Source organism: Myotis myotis, unplaced genomic scaffold (genome assembly GCF_014108235.1).
Source record: "Myotis myotis isolate mMyoMyo1 unplaced genomic scaffold, mMyoMyo1.p scaffold_m19_p_7, whole genome shotgun sequence".
Classification (NCBI taxonomy): Eukaryota; Metazoa; Chordata; class Mammalia; order Chiroptera; family Vespertilionidae; genus Myotis; species Myotis myotis.
Genome location: NW_023416379.1, coordinates 92,049,174 through 92,067,058, shown reverse-complemented (window position 1 = coordinate 92,067,058; position 17,885 = coordinate 92,049,174). Strand labels below are relative to the sequence as shown.

Sequence of the window (17,885 nt, the reverse complement as noted above, 5' to 3'; positions counted from 1 at the left end):
ACCGGAGGGCCGGAACAAAAGCATGGATGGAGTGTTTGTGTGAACTAATATAAATTCAAAGTAAACATCATTACATAAAAGGGGTATGGTCTTTTTTTTTTTTTTAGTTTTATTCATTTCAAACGGGCCGGATCCGGCCCGAGGGCCGTAGTTTGCCCACGGCTGTCCTAAGCAGAGGGAGCAGAGAGGGGGCTGACAGCAAAAACAGGTCCCCTGGTGGCCTCCTTTCTGAGGTGTCCCAGTCTGCCTCCTTCTGCCTGTCCCTTCCCCACTATGCGCTGGTCCTGGGCAAGCAGGTGCTGAGGGCACCCTCGTGGGACCGACTCACCAAGGCCCAGGCATCTCACTGTGCTTGTGTTTTAGGCAGTGGCTTCCAAGAGATAAAGTCCTGCCCCTGGGCGTGGAAGACACCGTGGACAAGCTCAAGATGCTGGAAGGTCGCAAGACTAGCATCCGCAAGTCGGTGCAGGTGGCCTATGACCGAGCCATGATCCACCTGAGCCGCGTCCGAGGGCCCCACTCCTTTGTCCCCTCCAGCTACCTGTAAGGGCGGGGCCGGCCTGGGTCTGCCTTCCCTGCCTCTGTCCCCTTCATAGCAGGCCAGGGGCTGCCTGGGCTGAGGCCCCAGTTTTGACAAACTGCATGGTCCCCCTGTTGGGCCTACTGTGTGCCAAAAACTTCCACCTGAGCTCCCTCAGGGCTGGTCCACTGAAGAACCAGTTAGAAGTAGAAGCAGCTGGGAGGCCCAGCGAGGAGAGGGACCTGGCCTCAGGAGGTGGGTCCCGTGCTCTTTAGGGTGTGTGGCCCCTCCGCCCCACTCCCAGGTAACCACACCTCAGGTGAGCGAGGCGCTGACATTGACCCCAGAGGTGCTGTGGATACACTCGGTCCCGTGGGGAATGTCAGTGAGCTCACCCCGCCCCCCCCAATCCTCCACCCATTCTCACACCTCTTCCCTGTCCCATCTGCACCTCCGCCCAGTCTGTCCCCTATTCCTTTCCTTTCTCTTGTGCCAAACTGACAGAAACCATTACCAAATCGGTCTTCGTGTTTCCCTTTGAGGCCAGCTGCTATGCTAGGTGGGTGCCTCCGCCTGGCTCCTTGGGGCCGAGAACAGAGGCCAGCCTGCCCCTCGGGTGACCCCTCCACCAGCACATGCCCCCCGCCCCCTGCGGCTCCCCCTGCCGCTGACCCTTACATCTGCAGACACCCAGCTGTGAGCTCTTCCCCCTTGGATCGAGGGGGGCCTCCCGCCCTCGTCCTGTCTGGCCAGGAGGCAGGCTGAGGCTGGGCGGCTCCTGTTAGCAGACGGGCTGGACGTGTGAGTGTCCACCTGCCCACTTGGAGGTTGAGGCTTGTTGAGGTGGCGCCCGTCTGCCCTTCCTTCTTCCTCTCCGCTCCTCGGGGCTTTTTGTTTTCTGCAACGGCGGCCTCTCGCCCGTCCACCCCATGGACAGCGCGGTGCCTGCAGTGGTGTCTTCCGGCCGGGCTCCGCCTGCCCAGCCTGGCCGCCCCGCTTCCCAGCTCCAGGGAAGCCTGCACTTTTGTTTCAGACCCTCTGCCCTCCCTCTTCCTCCTCAATCACCCCCCCACCCCCCCAATCACCTTCTTAAAAACGGAAGGAAAAAAGCTGTGAAACGGGAAGCTGACTGACAACCCACGACTTTCAGAGGCTTCGATGCTCTCTGGGTGTTTCCTCTCACCTCTTAGGCACCAAAGTCTCGGGCCAGGGTGCAGGCCACTGATTGCCATGTTGATTTTTAACCTGACGTTCTTTTTAATTGTTTCAAATTTTTCATAGGGGAGTTTTGGAAAAAACGAAGTCACTGGGGAGATTACTGCCATTTTTACACACACGAGTTTTTAAAAATACAGTCAACCAACCACCACAACTTCTTATACATTTGGGACACGAGCCAGAGTTTTAAAGGGAAGCAACAAAACTATAACACCAAGGATGGGGTTTGGCTTTTGTACAATACTCAAAATACAATGCAGCCTATGGCTAGGGAAGGACACGGTGTATATAATTGTAAAATACTGCTCTAAGTTATTCAGGCCTCTAGTTCCCATGACTAGCCCTCCGTTGTGTGGCCGAGCATTTTACGTGCACACAGTGTGGTATTTAAGGAGCCAGTGCACCCCTCTCCCCAGGTAGTCAGTCGGCTGTGACTCTGTGACCTTCGTCTCAACCTGTGTTGTAAGATCTCGGGGCTTTCTCTATTTCTCCTCTTTCTGTGTGTATCTCTTCCCTCCGACTCTCTCTCTCTCTCTGAATCTTTCTCTGAGTCTCATTTTGAAAACTGCGCTTTTGGAATGGGAAGCGGCTCAGATCCTGCTGTGGCGTGGGGCCTGCGTGCCCCAGTCGCGTCTGCTGTGAAGCACACGATGCTCTATTTATTGTAGAAAGTGACTTTATTTGCTTTCTAGAATTGTTTATAACAGATGGTATAAGAGAGGTAATAAACAGAAAATCTATGCTTGTAAAGAGTACAAAAGTTAATTTTACCTACTATAATATGACTGTCTGGAATTATTTTCTCTCTGAGAAATAAATGTTCTAATGGGCAGCAGTTGCTGTGTCGGTTGGTGTCATCTGTGGGTGGCTGCACTCCTCTCCTTAACTCCTCCCGCCGGCCCTCCTCAGGCCAGTGCCGTTAAGAATGGAGTTGTCTAGCCCGGCTGGTGTGGCTCAGTGGTTGAGCCTCGACCCATGCACCAGGAGGTCACCTATTGGATTCCTGGGCAGGACATGGGAATGTGGGCCCAATCCCCAGTAGGGGGCATGCAAGAGGCAGCCCATTGATGGTTCTCTCTCATTGATGTTTCCCTATAGCCTTCCCTTCCTCTCTAAAAATCATTTAAAAATAAAAAGACTGGGTTTGTCCAGCTGCTGCAGGCTCCCAGCTGGAGAGGGAGCCCTGGGACGCTGTGAAGATGGGCACCTCTGGGGGGTCTGGGAGCCAGTGTGGCTCCCAGGCCTCAGGGCCCTGTGGCTGTGTGCCTTTGGAGCACGTGCTCAGACAGTGGGAGAAGGGCCCTGTGGACATCAGCCCCTGTTCACCAAGCTATGGAATTCAACTCACACCTCCTTTGTCCATTAGGGATCCTTGAGCCAATTGGGTCTTCCTTTTGCAGATGAGGAAACCTACCACGATTAAAAGACTCGTCCACGGTCAGCCAGCCGAGAAATGGTGGCAGAACCCTGGGAAGGACCTGGCCAAGGCTTTTCTGCGGCTGCACTCATGCCAAGGCCGTGCTGGCCTGTTGTGTACCTTTCTCCCCCTCAGCAGCTGTGGCTCCAACATTTCTGGGAAGGCACATCCCGGAGAATAGAGCCGGGAGTTCCCAGAGACAGGCTGCCAGGGGCTGGGCCTGGGGGCTTCTCCCCACCCCTGCTCGGGGCCTGCCTGGCTCCGTGCGTGTCTGGGGACGGCTGGAGGACACCGGCCTCCTGAGCACCTCCACAGGACCTTTGGAATTCTTGACATTGAAGTCACTAAAGTGTGAATGTTCTCAATTTGTTGTAACATCAACAAAGTACAGGCCCTGGCTGGGTGGCTCAGCTGGTTAGAGCGTCGTCCCCAAGGTTGCAGGTTCCGTCCATGATCAGGGCACACACGAGGATCAACCAATGAAGCACAGTGAGACAACAAACCGGAGTCTCCCTCTCTCCCTCTCTCTCTCCCCTCTGCCTTAAAATCAATTTAAGAAAAAAGTTGATTGTGCTCACAGTCCTTATACATGCTGGGGGTGCAAAGCTACCCTCCAGGACGCTACATCGCAGACAACTCAGACGGCGGGAGAGAGGTACCATGTTTGGCTGAGGGAATAAAAATTTTAAAGGAATGAAGCCTTGCCCTAACCAGTTTGGCTCAGTGGATAGAGCATCGGCCTGCGGACTGAAGGGTTCCAGGTTCGATTCCAGTCAAGGGCATGTACCTTGGTTGCGGGCACATCCCCAGTAGGGAGTGTGCAGGAGGCAGCTGATCGATGTTTCTAACTATCCCTCATCCTTCCTCTGTAAATAAATCAATAAAATAAAAAAAAGAATGAAGCCTTGAAAAAAACGGGTTAAAAAATCCCTGTTTATAAATTAATATTTTGAATTTCAAAGGCAATTTAGAGCAAAATTACAAGCTCATCCTATAAAACAATTTGAGAACCAAGTAAAGGGAAAAATGACCAGGTGGGTGGGATTTCAGCGGCAGGATAGAGAAGGCGGTGTCCATCCAGGAGGTGCTGAAGCAAAGGCAGGGCTCGGACGCGATCGCGCATTCCAGCTAATGACCACCTCCTTCGTCAGGAGAGGAGGTGGCCAGGCGTGCCGGGAGCACGAGCCCTGTCATTCTGGCTGGGTGACCGCAACATGGTCTTCGACCTCTCTGCATCTCTCGGAGGCTGACTTAATGGGACCCTAAGGCCAGGGTGGGGCATTAATGACTCAGGCTTAGGTGGCAGCATCCACTGAAGAATTGGAGCAGGAAAGAGACTTGACTGGACCTTGGCAACTAATTAGAAATCAGAGTCAAAAAGATGGAATATTATTAAGACAGGGCCTCAGGGCGGCTGGAGGGAGCAGCAGTGGGTTGCAGGAGGAGGGAGAGTTTTGTCTTTCTTTTTTTTCTTTAATACAGTTTTATTGATTTCAGAGAGGAAGGGAGAGGGAGAGATAGAAACAGCAACGATGAGATAGAATCAGTGATCAGTATCAGCCTGAGAGACCCGGCATGTGCTCTGACCGGCAATCCAACAGGTGACCTCCTCGTTCATTGGTCGACACTCAGCTGCTGAGCCACCTGGGGCCGGGCCAGGAAGAGTTTTGGTTTTGATGAGTTGGCCTACAGGGCATCTGAGAAATGTGGGGGGCACAGGAGCCCCCTCCAGGGCAGTGACAAGATGGCCAAGGAGAGAGGGGAAGGGCAGACCTAAAGACATTTAGGATGGAGAGGGTGCCCGCAGAGGGGTCTGGTCCCGGGAGGGCCTCACACCACGTCAAGCTCTAAGATGTAGGCCTCACTGGGGGCAGGTCAGACCTGCGGTCACAGCGGAAGAGGCGGTGCTGGATAGAACCCGGCATTTTCTACTCTGCAGGCCCACGACTCAGCCCTCGAGGTGAGCAGAAGGGTCCTTATTGATGAATTTTACCAATGCTGAGATTAACGTTTATGTACCCAAGACTCACATATGATATTGGAGCACATGGGAGGCACTCTGACCAGGAACAGGAACTCTCATTTTCCTAGCAAGTTTGGCCACTTCCAAGAATGTGTCCGTTTCCCTTTACACGGGAGTGTGACTGTGCCTTTCACATGGATTCTCCCGACCTGGTTAGCCCTGAGCTTCAACTGTGAGAGGACAGGTGTGAGTGGGGAACTGCCGGCTCCGGGAGGGAGCTGGAAGGCGGGCCCATCCACCCGGGTCTGCAGGCCCCCTCCCTCCGGCACTGAGTGTCCCCCAGGGGGCCTGTCGTGCACTGAGTGTCAACATCTGGTCCTGCCTGCTGCACCCCGTCTGGCCTTTACCAGAGCTGGGACAAGGGAAGGGGGTCTTTGGGGGACGGAAATGGTTTCCCCAAAACCGGGGGCAGAAGTTTCTGCCTCAGTGTGTGGTGGGACGTGGGGCCGGAGAGGTGTGTGTCTGCTGGCCGGACGGAGCTGGAGGTGAGCTCGGTGCCCTTCTGCTTGCTCTCCCCCTTCAAGGGTGGCAGAGGGCACGAGGGGTGGAAAGGAAAGAAATATATATAAAGTATGCTAATATGTTACTAGTATATATGTGTGTGCTGGTATTCTCTACAATTTTAATATTCTTAAGAGGGCTGGGACTCACAGGCACACAGAGTAGATAAAGCTAATTTTCTATAGTTAATGTACTATGATAATACTGTATACTATTATTATAATAATACAGTTAATGATACTGTATAAAGCATTGCACACTTGAAAGTGGTTCAGAGAGTAGTAAATCTTCTCATCACAGGAAAAAATCTGTAACTATAGAAGGTGATGAATGCTAACCAGACTTACTGTGGTAATCATTATGCAACATATACAAAATAATTGTGTTGCACACCTGAAGCTAATAAAGTGTTGTATGTCAATTATACCTCCATTTTTTAAAAAAGCCAGCTGTCCCCAAATCTCAGCAGGGTGGTTGTGTTGTTATTTCAGAGAGCGCTGTGCGTCCCTGGCCCGCTGGCTAGGAGCGGCGGGTGTCCGTCTAACTCCCTCACTTCTGAGGCGGGGTCTGAGTTCCTTCCTCTCCCCTCTGCTTTGTCCTGGCCCCTTTTGGGGGACACAGAGGCAGGATTGGGGATGCAGCTGATGGTTCCGGCTGGGCAAGGGGGCAGGGTGCAAGGGGGCTCGGGGGAGGGCTTCCCCCAGCTTCACAGTCTAGAAAGACCCCTGAAGGATTGTATCTGAACTGTTCATGAAAGATGATTCAATTTGTTCTTTGCTATCCAATTTGGGGAATTTTTAAAAGAAGTGCAAAGGAGAAACTAAGATGATCCTAACCACCCAGAATAACTATTCCCACCATATTAACAACATTCCTTACAGTCCCTTGCTTTGTCTAGAGCATGCATTTTAGTTTCTCAAAATGGGTAGCTGAGAACCAGCAGCTCTGAGAGGCTGTCAGCTGTCTGTCATCCCTGCAGAAGTAAGTGTGTGTGTGTGTGTGTGTGTGTGTGTGTGTGTGTGTGTGTGTAATATTTTTTTATTGATTTCAGAGAGGAAGGGAGAGACAGAAACATCAATGATGAGAGAGAATAATCAATTGGCTGCCTCCTGCACATCCCACACTCCTGGTTCATCGGTTGATGCTCAACCACTGAGCCACACCAGCCTGGCACTGCAGAAGTTCTTGGCAGGACTGGAACCCAAGGCCCAGCACTGCCTCTGTCTAAGTTTGACTCATCCTCACTTGCTGTGTATGGTGAACTGGGTTAAGCCAACCTTTACTTGTTATTACTTTGTTCCTCCCAACCTCTGCCACTTTGTTTTACTAAAATATAGATAGCCCGGCCAGTGTGCTCGGTGCCGCCTGCTGACCCCGCACTAAGAGATCTCCTGTTGGATTTCCAGCCAGGACACATGCCCAGGTTATGGGCTCGATCCCCAATAGGGGGCATGCAAGAGGCAGCCGATAGATGTTTCTATCTCTTTCCCTCACCTTTCCTCTCTCTCTCTCAACTCAATAAAAACATATTTAAAAAATAAAATATACATAATCTCCAGCAGTTGAAATTGAACAGGAGCTATATATCTCCATCCCAAGAACTTTGCTATTGGGGGCGCATTTCCATGGAAATAAGTCCTACACCAAATTCGGCCCCTTGTTCAAAAGTCCCCAGACAAGAATGCCTCCAGAGGGCCATATCCTTTCTCCTCCAGTTTAGAAGCTCTGGCTCTTTGCCCTCAGGTACAGCCTCTGGCACCTGCATGGCCTCCAGCACCTGCACGACCCCCAGCACATGCACAACTCCCAGCACCTGCACAGCTCTCAGCACCTGCACAGTCCCAAGCACCGGCACAGCCCCCAGCACCTGCACAGCCCCCAGCACCTGCACAGTCCCAGCACCTGCACAGATCCCAGCACCTGCACAGCCCCCAGCACCTGCACAGCCCCCAGCACCTGCACAGTCCCAGCACCTGCACAGTCCCCAGCACGTGCACAGCTCTCAGCACCTGCACAGCTCCCAGCACCTGCACAGCCTCCAGCGACTACACAGTCCCCAGCACCTGCACAGTCCACAGCACCTGGACGGCCCCCAGCACCTGCACAGTCCCCGCAACCTGCACAGCCCCCAGCACCTACACAGTCCCCAGCACCTGGACGGCCCCCAGCACCTGCACAGCTCCCAGCACCTGCACAGCCTCCAGTGACTGCACAGCTCCCAGCACCTGCACAGCCTCCAGCGACTGCACAGTCCCCAGCACCTGGACGGCCCCAGCACCTGCACAGCCACCAGCACCAGTACAGTCCCCAGCACCTGGACGGCCCCCAGCACCTGCACAGTCCCCAGCACCTGCACAGTCCCCAGCACCTGGACGGCCCCAGCACCTGCACAGCCCCCAGCACCTGGACGGCCCCAGCACCTACACAGTCCCCAGCACCTGCACAGTCCCCAGAACCTGCACACCCCCAGCACGTGCACAGCTCCCAGCACCTGCACAGCTCTCAGCACCTGCACAGTCCCCAGCACCTGCACACCCCCAGCACGTGCACGGTCCCCAGCACCTGGACGGTCCCCAGCAACTGGACGGCCCCTAGAACCTGCACAGTCCCCAGCACCTGGACGGCCCCCAGCACCTACACAGTCCCCAGCACCTGTTCAGTCCCCAGCACCTGCACAGTCCCCAGCACCTGCACAGCCTCCAGCGACTGCACAGCTCCCAGCACCTGCACAGCTCTCAGCACCTGCACAGTCCCCAGCACCTGCACAGCTCTCAGCACCTGCACAGCTCCCAGCAACTGCACAGCCTCCAGTGACTGCACAGTCCCCAGCACCTGGACGGCCCCAGCACCTACACAGTCCCCAGCACCTGCACAGTCCCCAGCACCTGCACAGTCCCCAGCACCTGCACGGCCCCAGCACCTGCACGGCCCCAGCACATGCACAGTCCCCAGCACCTGCACGGCCCCAGCACCTGCACAGTCCCCAGCACCTGCACGGCCCCAGCACCTGCAAAGTCCCCAGCACCTGCACGGCCCCAGCACCTGCACAGTCCCCAGCACCTGCACGGCCCCAGCACCTGCACAGTCCCCAGCACCTGCACGGCCCCAGCACCTGCACAGTCCCCAGCACCTGCACGGCCCCAGCACCTGCACAGTCCCCAGCACGTGCACAGTCCCCAGCACCTGCACAGCCTCCAGCACCTGCACAGTCCCCAGCACCTGCACAACCCCCAGCACCTGCACGGCCCCAGCACCTACACAGCCCCCAGGACCTGGACAGCCCCAGCACCTGTACAGCCCTCAGCACCTACACAGTCCCCAGCACCTGCACAGTCCCCAGCACCTGCACAATCCCCAGCACCTGCACGGCCCCAGCACCTGCACAGCTCCCAGCACCTGCACAGCCTCCAGCGACTGCACAGTCCCCAGCACCTGCACAGTCCACAGCACCTGGACGGCCCCAGCACCTGCACAACCCCCAGCACCTGGACGGCCCCAGCACCTACCCAGTCCCCAGCACCTGCCCAGTCCCCAGCACCTGCACACCCCCAGCACGTGCACGGTCCCCAGCACCTGTTCAGTCCCCAGCACCTGCACAGTCCCCAGCACCTGCACAGCTCTCAGCACCTGCACAGCTCCCAGCACCTGCACAACCTCCAGCGACTGCACAGTCCCCAGCACCTGGACGGCCCCAGCACCTACTCAGTCCCCAGCACCTGCACAACCCCCAGCACGTGCACAGTCCCCAGCACCTGCACAGTCCCCAGCACCTGCACAGTCCCCAGCACCTGGACGGCCCCAGCACCTACACAGTCCCCAGCACCTGCACAACCCCCAGCACCTGCACAGTCCCCAGCACCTGCACAACCCCCAGCACCTGCACAGTCCCCAGCACCTGCACAACCCCCAGCACCTGCACGGTCCCCAGCACCTGTTCAGTCCCCAGCACGTGCACGGTCCCCAGCACCTGTTCAGTCCCCAGCACCTGCACAACCCCCAGCACCTGCACAACCCCCAGCATCTGCACAGTCCCCAGCACCTGCACAATCCCCAGCATCTGCACGTCCCCAGCACCTGCACAGCCCCCAGCACCTGGACAGCCCCAGCACCTGTACAGCCCTCAGCACCTGCACGTCCCCAGCACCTGCACAGTCCCCAGCACCTGCACGGCCCCAGCACCTGCACAGTCCCCAGCACCTGCACAGTCCCCAGCACCTGTTCAGTCCCCAGCACGTGCACAGTCCCCAGCACCTGTTCAGTCCCCAGCACCTGCACAGCTCCCAGCACCTGCACAGCTCTCAGCACCTGCACAGCTCCCAGCACCTGCACGGCCCCCAGCACCTGTTCAGTCCCCAGCACCTACACAGCCCCCAGCACCTGTACAACCCCCAGCACCTGCACAGCACAACACATCTAAGGGGGAGACCAGCAGCCAGTAGTCAGGGACGGGGCAGGAGCGGTGGACTTTAGCCCTGGAATATTATTGTTGCTTCAGACACAACCTTACATTTAGTGATTAAGGTGCACAAGCCTTAAATTTAATCTCCATGGAGTTTTACATGTGCTCCATCCAGGAACCCACTCCCCACTCCCAATACAGAGCATTTCCAGGACCCAGAGAGGAGCTCGCGCTCTTCCCATCACCACCCCCTCCCAGGGGACGGCTGCCGAGACTCCTGTAGGCGCTGAGCAGCGTCCCCTGTTCTGGCCCCTCAGGCAGGGGGACCAGGCAGGGTTCCGTTCAGCATTACGTCTCTGAACTCCCTCCCGTTCTGCATGTGGCTGCAGTGTGTCTTGTGCTTGCGGAGTGGCCGCGCACTGCGTAAGCTCACGGGAGCTGTGGGCCCGATCCGGCTGGGGCTCTGGTGAGGAGCACTGCTGGGAACGTTCTGGTCCGGGTCATTTGGTGGACAGGGGTGTCCCCAGGAGCAGGATTGCCAGGCCGCGGGGCAGGTGTGTGTCCAGCACAGCAGGCTCTACCAAGCAGCTTTCCACTGGCTGCGAGCGTCCAGCGGCTCCGCTCCGCGCCAGCTCTCAGTGCCGCGGCCCGGCGTGCGCTCCCGGCCTGCGCTCCCGGCCTGCGCTCCCGGCCTGCTTGTTGAACGGCTCCTCTACGCTCCTCTACGCTCCGTTATACAGCGCGGCTCCCCTCTTCCTTAACAGCTGCACTCACTCCTGAAGTGAGCTATGAGCCGCAAGGTGCTTTCCACTGGGGGGGCCCCCCTGAGGGGGAGGGTGGGGCGGGAGAGCTGCCCCCGTTCCCCCCTACCCCTCCCCGCCGCCCCACCCCTTCAGCGCCTGCCTCCGCACCACAGCGCCTCCAGGTTAGCACTGGCTTGTGGGGAACAAGGTAGTTCTTAGTTCGGAGTAACACAGCCCTCCTGGCCCCTCCACCTCGCCGCTGGCCAGGGGGCTGGGGGTCTGAGCCCAGCGCCAGGGGCCCACTCTGTTCTCCAGCCCAAGCCCCACCACTTCGTCCTGAGGCTTCCTAACCACAGCACCCCTGCACCCGGGTCCCGTCCTTCCCTGCCGCTGGCTGGTGCCCGGAGATCCCTTGGCATCTCCTGCCTTTGCCTCTCAAGGCCATGATCCCGGAGACATGCCTATGACCCTGCTCTCCTCTGAGTCATTGGTGTCCCAGTGAATCCAAGAGTGTGGGCAGCAGGGCAAGGACCCTGGGTCCCTGAGGGGAGGAGAAAGAAGGATGAAAGGGCCCGTTTGCTGTGGGCTGTGGGCTGACCTCGGTGACTCAGGCACATGTCAATCATCGGGGATGAAGGCTCAGAAGACTCTGAAGCGACTTCAAAGGAATTGCTCAGACCCCCCGTGGGGTGAAGGCCTGCGATGAGAAGGCGGGGCCAGGGAAAGAGCCAGCAAGCCTCGTCCAGGAACAGAAGACTGCAGAGCCAATCTCCGGCCGCTGCTGGAAGCTGCCCCGTCCTTGGTGTCCTCAGGCAGGAGCAGTCTGATCTGGCCCAGGGCACAGGACACAGGCTCTCCTGGGCTGGCTGGAGGGCTCCTGGCTCCATTTAGTAATACTGAGTAGATAAAATGCCCTCCCGCCTCCTCCTCCCCTGAGGGCTCTCCTCAGTGTGATGCTGGTCGTGCCCTTTTCTCTTTACAGTCCTGCCATGTGTTTATATCACCGTGTAAGCAGTATTGTGTGGTCTCACCTTTTTGGATGTTGAAGAGAAGAAAGTGTCTATTACATAAAGTCTTCTACAACTTTCTCTTTACCCCCCTCTCCCCCACCACACACACACACACACACACACACACACACACACACACACACAATTACAGATTCAGGCATGCTGGTGCGCAGCGGCAGGTAGTTCATTCCCACTCTGGTGTGGAGTTCCTTGGACTACGATTGCACGTTTAACTTTTTGTTGCACTATTTAAGGACATTTGGGTCGCTTCCAATCTTTGCTTCTAGAAACAGCGCTGGTGAGAATGTTCTTTTTTCTTTTCAATTACAGTTGACATTCAATATCATATTAGTTTCAGGTGTACAGTATAGCAGTTAAACATTTATACAACTTACAAAGTAACCCCCTCCCCCCATAAGTCAGGTGCCCACCTGGCACCACACACAGTTATTATAACGTCACTGACTATATTCCCTCAGCTGCACTTTACATCTTTGTCCCTGCCAATTCGCACTTCACCATTTCACCTAGCCCCCTAACCTCCCTCCCACCTGGCAACATCTGTTCTCTGTGTTTATTTTGATTGTTCATTTATTTTTATTGTTTGGATTACATATATAAGTGAAATCATATGGTACTTGTCTTTCTTTGACATTTACCTTAGTATAATACCCTCTAGGTCAGGGGTGGGCAAACTTTTTGACTCGAGGGCCACAATGGGTTCTTAAACTGGACCGGAGGGCCGGAACAAAAGCATGGATGGAGTGTTTGTGTGAACTAATATAAATTCAAAGTAAACATCATTACATAAAAGGGTACGGTCTTTTTTTTTTTTTAGTTTTATTCATTTCAAACGGGCCGGATCCGGCCCGCGGGCTGTAGTTTGCCCACGGCGGCTCTAGGTCCATCCATGTTGTTGCATATGGTAAGATTTCATTCTTTTTACTTTAAAAAAATTATTTTTAATCCTCACCTGAGGATATGCTTTTTTACTGATTTTAGAGAAGGGGGTGGGGAGAGAGAGTGAGTGAGAGAGAAAGAGAAAGAGCGAGAGAGAGAGGAACATCAGTGTATGAGAAAAACACCAATCGGCTGCCTCCTGTACTCACCATGACCGGGGATCAAACCAGTAACCTTTCAGTGCAGCGGTCGCCAAGCTTTCGGACCTCACAGACCATCAGTGTGGTCCGTGGACCAGCAGTTGGCGACCGCTGTTTTGGTGCACAGGGTGATGCTCCAACCAACCAAGCTACACTGGCCAGAGCTAGAGTTCTTCTTTTTTATGATCAAGTAATATTCCATTGTGTATATGTGTCATCTCTTCTTCATCCAATCATCTATTGATGGGCACTTAGGCTGCTTCCATATCTTGGCTACGGTATAAGGAAATGTCCTTCGTTGTCTCTTGTTATAACCTTTGTTTTAAAGTCTATTTTGTCTGACATAAGTATTGTTACCTCAGCTTTTTTTTGGTTTGTTTCTATTTGCATCCTATATAATAAAAAGGTAATATGCAAATTGACCATCACACCCTTCCACAAGATGGCCGCCCCCATGTGGGCACAAGATGGCCAGCAGGGGAGGGCAGTTGTGGGTGATCAGGCCTGCAGGGGAGGGCAGTTGGGGATGACCGGGTCAGCAGGGGAGGGCAGTTGGGGGCGACTGGGTTGGCAGGGGAGGGCAGTTGGGGGCGATTGGGCTGGCAGGGGAGCAGTTAGGCATCAATCAGACTGGCAGGGGAGTGGATAGGGGGTGATCAGGCTGGCAGGCAGAAGCAGTTAGGGGCAATCAGGCAGGCAGGCAGGCGAGCGGTTGGGAGCCAGCAGTTCCGGATTGTGAGAGGGATCGGGCCTAAACCGGCAGTCAGACATCCCCAAGTGGTCCCAGATTGGAGAGGGTGCAGGCTGGGCTAAGGGACACCCCCCACCCCAGTGCACAAATTTCACACACCAGGTCTCTAGTGAAATATATTTTTTTCATGTCTTTACTTTCAGTCTGTGTGTGCCTTTCAATCTGAAGTGGGTCTCTTTTAGGCAGCATATGTGTGGGTCTTGTTTTCTTATCCATTCAGCTACACTATGCCTTTTGATTAGAGCATTTAATCCATTTCATTTAAAGTAATTAGTTATTGCCATTTTATTATTCATATTTTTATTTATTTTTTTCTTCTTCTTGTAATAACTGGTTTGTTGATGATGAACTCCTTTTGCTTTTTCTTGTCTGGGAAGCTCTTTATCTGTCCCTTTGACTCTAAATGAGAGCTCTGCTGGGTCAAGTAGTCTTGGTTGTAGGTCCTTGCTTTTCATCACTTTGAATATTTCATGCCACTCCCCTTTGTTCTGGAATGTTTCTGTTTTGCAATCAGCTGACAGACTTATGGAAACTCCCTTGTAGGTAACTAACTGTTCCTCTTGCTGATTTTAAGATTCTCTCTTTGTCTTTAACCTTTGGCATTTTAATTATGATGTGTGTTGGTGTGGGCCTCTTTAGGTTCATCTTTGTTTGGGACTTTCTGTGCTTCTTGGACCTGTATGTCTATTTCCTTCACCAGGTTAGGGGAGTTTTCAGTCATTTTTTTCAAATATGTTTTCAACCCTTTGTTCTCTCTTGTCTCCCTATAATGTGAATGTTGTTACACTTGATGTCCCAGAGGTCCCTTAGACTATCCTCATTTTTTGAAATTCTTTTTTCTTTTTGTTGTTCTGATTGGGTATTTTCTGCTACCTTTTCTCCAAAATTGCTGATTCAATTCTCTGCTTCATCTAATCTTCTTTGACTCTACCCAGTGAATTCTTCATTTTAGGTATTGTAGTCTTCATTTCTGACTGGTTCTTTTTCATGGCTTCTATCTCTTTGTATAAGTTCTCTCCGAGTTCATCTGCTCTTCCCCTAAGTTCACTAAGCACCCTTATAGCCAGTGTTTTGAACTCAGCATCTAGTAAACTGCTTGACTCCATTTATTTTAGTTCTTTTTTCTGGAGTTTTGCTCTGTTCTTTCTTTGGGACATGTTTCCTTGTCTCCTCATTCTGGCTGCCTCCCTGTGTTTGTTTCTGTGTATTACGTAGATCTTCTATGTCTCCTGGTCTTGGCAGGATGGCCTTATGCAGTAGGTGTGCTGTGGGACCCAGGGTGCAAACTCCCGGTCCCCTGAGCCGGGTGACCCAGGGATGTCCCTGATGTGGGTTGTGTGTGGCCTCCTGCTTCAGTGGAGCCTTGATTACTGTTAGCACATCAGTGGGTGGGATTGACCTCTGGCTGACTGGCCGGGACCAAAGTGAACAAGCTTTTGTATGAGGACTGACCTCACAGAGCAGGGTTCACTTTAGTGAGACTCTCGCAGAGGTGGTTGAGTGGTGCCCTGGGGTGGTTGGAAGCCCGCTATGGGTGTGTTGGTTCTGGGTCTTCTGGGAGGAGCTCTAGTGCAGCCCCAGGTCAACCACTGCCTGTGCCCAGCCTGGGGCCACCTGGTAGGAGCCACAAAGTGATCTGCAGCTGGTAGCTGCCTATGCTGTGAACTAAGCCGCTGCCACTAGGGCCGGGGCCACTCAGCAAGGGGTACAGGACATATCGAGGCCAGCTGTTCCTTGTTTGGGGTTTGTGGACTTTTGGGAGATTTTAGGGAAGTCGCAGCATGTGTCGAAGCTGGCTGCTTGTGAGGTTCAGGCTAGTGTGCTGGTTAGGTGGGGCGGGGTCTCAGAGAACCACCTGGGTGGGGTAAGAGCAGTGTTCACCTGGCTGATGGAGACTCAGATTTGGCGCTCACCTGTGCTGACGGCTCTGCGAGGGGGAGGGCTTACCAAAGGAGCAATGGCTTCAGCCAGCACTTCCGTCTGGGGGAAAGCTGCCCCTCCAGCCCTCGCCCTGAAGCCAGCTTCTCCCTGTGGTTTTCGAACTGCTGTCGCTTCAATGGAGTTTCAGGCAAGTGTTTGTGAGGGAGCAAGGATGCACAGGCCCCTGAAGAGGATGCCTAGGTCTACAGCGGTCCCCGTCTCACCTGGACAGAATCCCACTGATGTTCACAGCCACACGTTCTGGGGACTCCCCTTCCCAGCACTGCTGCTCGGGGCTGGGGAGCCGGGTGTGGGGCTGGGACCCCTCGCTCCTCAGTGGGCACCTGAGTAATCAATTCCTCCTGGTTCTCAGCCACCATCCATGGGTCTGGGACCAACCCATTTCGTGTCTCTACCCTCCCACCAGTCTCTGGCTTCTTCTTATCCTTCGTTACAGGAGCTCTGTCTGGCCAATCTTCAGGGGGTTCTCAAGGTTGTTCTAGAATTTCATTGTAATATTGATGTGGTGGTGGGAGGAGGCGAGCACAGCATTCGCCTGTTCTGCCATCGAGACCGGAAGTTGTGAGTAGACTGAATCGTTTCTCCTGGTGTGTGTGTTCCTGTGGGATGGGGGGTGGGTGGTGGGGGGGGGAGGGGGCGCTTGGGTGAGGATTTCCTAGCGCATTTGCAAGGTTCTAGGGAAGGGCATGCACTTGGCCAGCCTCCGTAGACAATGCCAGGCTGGTCTCCGTGGTGGTCGTGTCGTTCACCTTCCCGCCAGCGCGTCTGAGCGTTCCCTTTGCCCCACTTCCTCACCAACAGCTGGAATTATCAGTTTTTAAAATTTTCCAGACTGGGGGCGTGGGGGGGGGGGTGTCAATTGGGGAAAAAGGAGACATAGGTAAAACTTTAGCCAATAAATAAAATAAACCTTTATATAAATCCTAAAAATAATTTTCCAGACTGATCCATGTGAAATTATAACTCATGGGATTTCAATTTTTATGCACACCCCAGTTGACTTAAAATATGTTTGGGTGACTCAGAAAGGATATATGCACCCGCATGTTCATAGCAGCACAATTCACAGCAGCTAAGATTTGGAAAGAGCCTAAGTGCCCATCAGCAGGTGGGTGGATTAAGAAAACAGTGGTGCATCTACACAATGGAAGACTACGCTGCTGTAAAAAAGAAGGAACTCTTACCATTCGCAACAGCATGGATGGACATGGACAGCATTGTGCTAAGTGAATCAAGCCAGTTGGGGAGAAAGATAAATATCACATGATCTCACTCATTTGTGGAATCTAATGAACAACATAAACTGATGAACAAAAATAGAGCCAGAGACATAGAAGCATCGAACAGACTGTCCAACCTAAGAGGGAAGGCAGGGGAGGAGGAGGGGGTAAGAGGTCAACCAAAGGACTTGTATGCATGCATATGAGCATAACCAATGGACACAGACAGTAGGGGGGTCAGGGCATGTGCTGGGGGGTGGGAGCAGCCAGGGAGATGTCAATGGGGGCAAAAGGAGACATATGTAATACTTTAAGCAATAAAGAATTTAAATTTAAAAAAATCTGTTTGGGTGAGCCCCAGCCAGTGTGGCTCAGTTGGCTGGGCGTTGTTCGATGCACCAAAATGTGCAGGTTCCATTCCTGGGGTTGCAGGCTCCATCCCGGAAGGGGGTGTACAGGAGGCAGCCAATCGATGTTTCCCTCTCACATCAATGTTTCTCTCCTCTCCCTTCCTCTCTCTGTAAAATTCAATCAGACATCTTTACAGGAAAAAGGAAAAAGTGTGTTTGTACACAGGTGGTAAGTGTGTCTGTGCTGAGGAGTCCAGGCAGGTTTCTCACACAGACACCTCCTGAGATGTGAGATGTTCAGATGAAAACGGGAGGCCGTGTTTGCTCCCTCTGGCCCTGCACCTGTCTACTTCCAGCCAGTGTGCTTCCTGCCCAGCTCTCCAAGTGGGAGCCGATCGGCCCGCCCGAGTCAGCACAGCGTCCCTTCTCTCAGCGATGGCATTCACCTCCCCGCTTCCCTCCGCACCAGCCCACAGCCAACCTGACCCCGCACTGGCACCCCACCTCCGCACGGACCCTGCAGGAATGCGCCGGACCCTGGCTCTCCTCCTACCACCGTCCCCACTTAGCACTTCTCTTCCCCGAGGGGCTGGACTTGGCCTGGCCCTGAAGGAGGGAAAGATCTGACCCCCACCCTCAGAGTCGGGGGGGGGGGGGGGGCACAGAGCCAACCAGCACACACGCCAGCCCGC

At 54.2% G+C, this 17,885-nt stretch overlaps 1 protein-coding gene across 5 annotated transcripts in view; it reads left to right on the top strand.

The window, feature by feature from the left end:
• Positions 1-2,573, top strand: part of BRPF3 (bromodomain and PHD finger containing 3) — a 36,855-nt gene extending 34,282 nt beyond the window's left edge. For 4 of the 5 annotated variants that reach the window (XM_036316346.1, XM_036316349.1, XM_036316347.1 and 1 more), the window contains one exon: positions 364-2,573. In XM_036316346.1, coding sequence (XP_036172239.1) covers positions 364-547 — 184 coding nt within the window. In that variant the 3' untranslated portion in view covers positions 548-2,573. The remainder of the gene's footprint in view (positions 1-363) is intronic. The other variant, XM_036316351.1, reaches the window with a different exon arrangement.
• Positions 2,574-17,885: the final 15,312 nt, after the last annotated feature.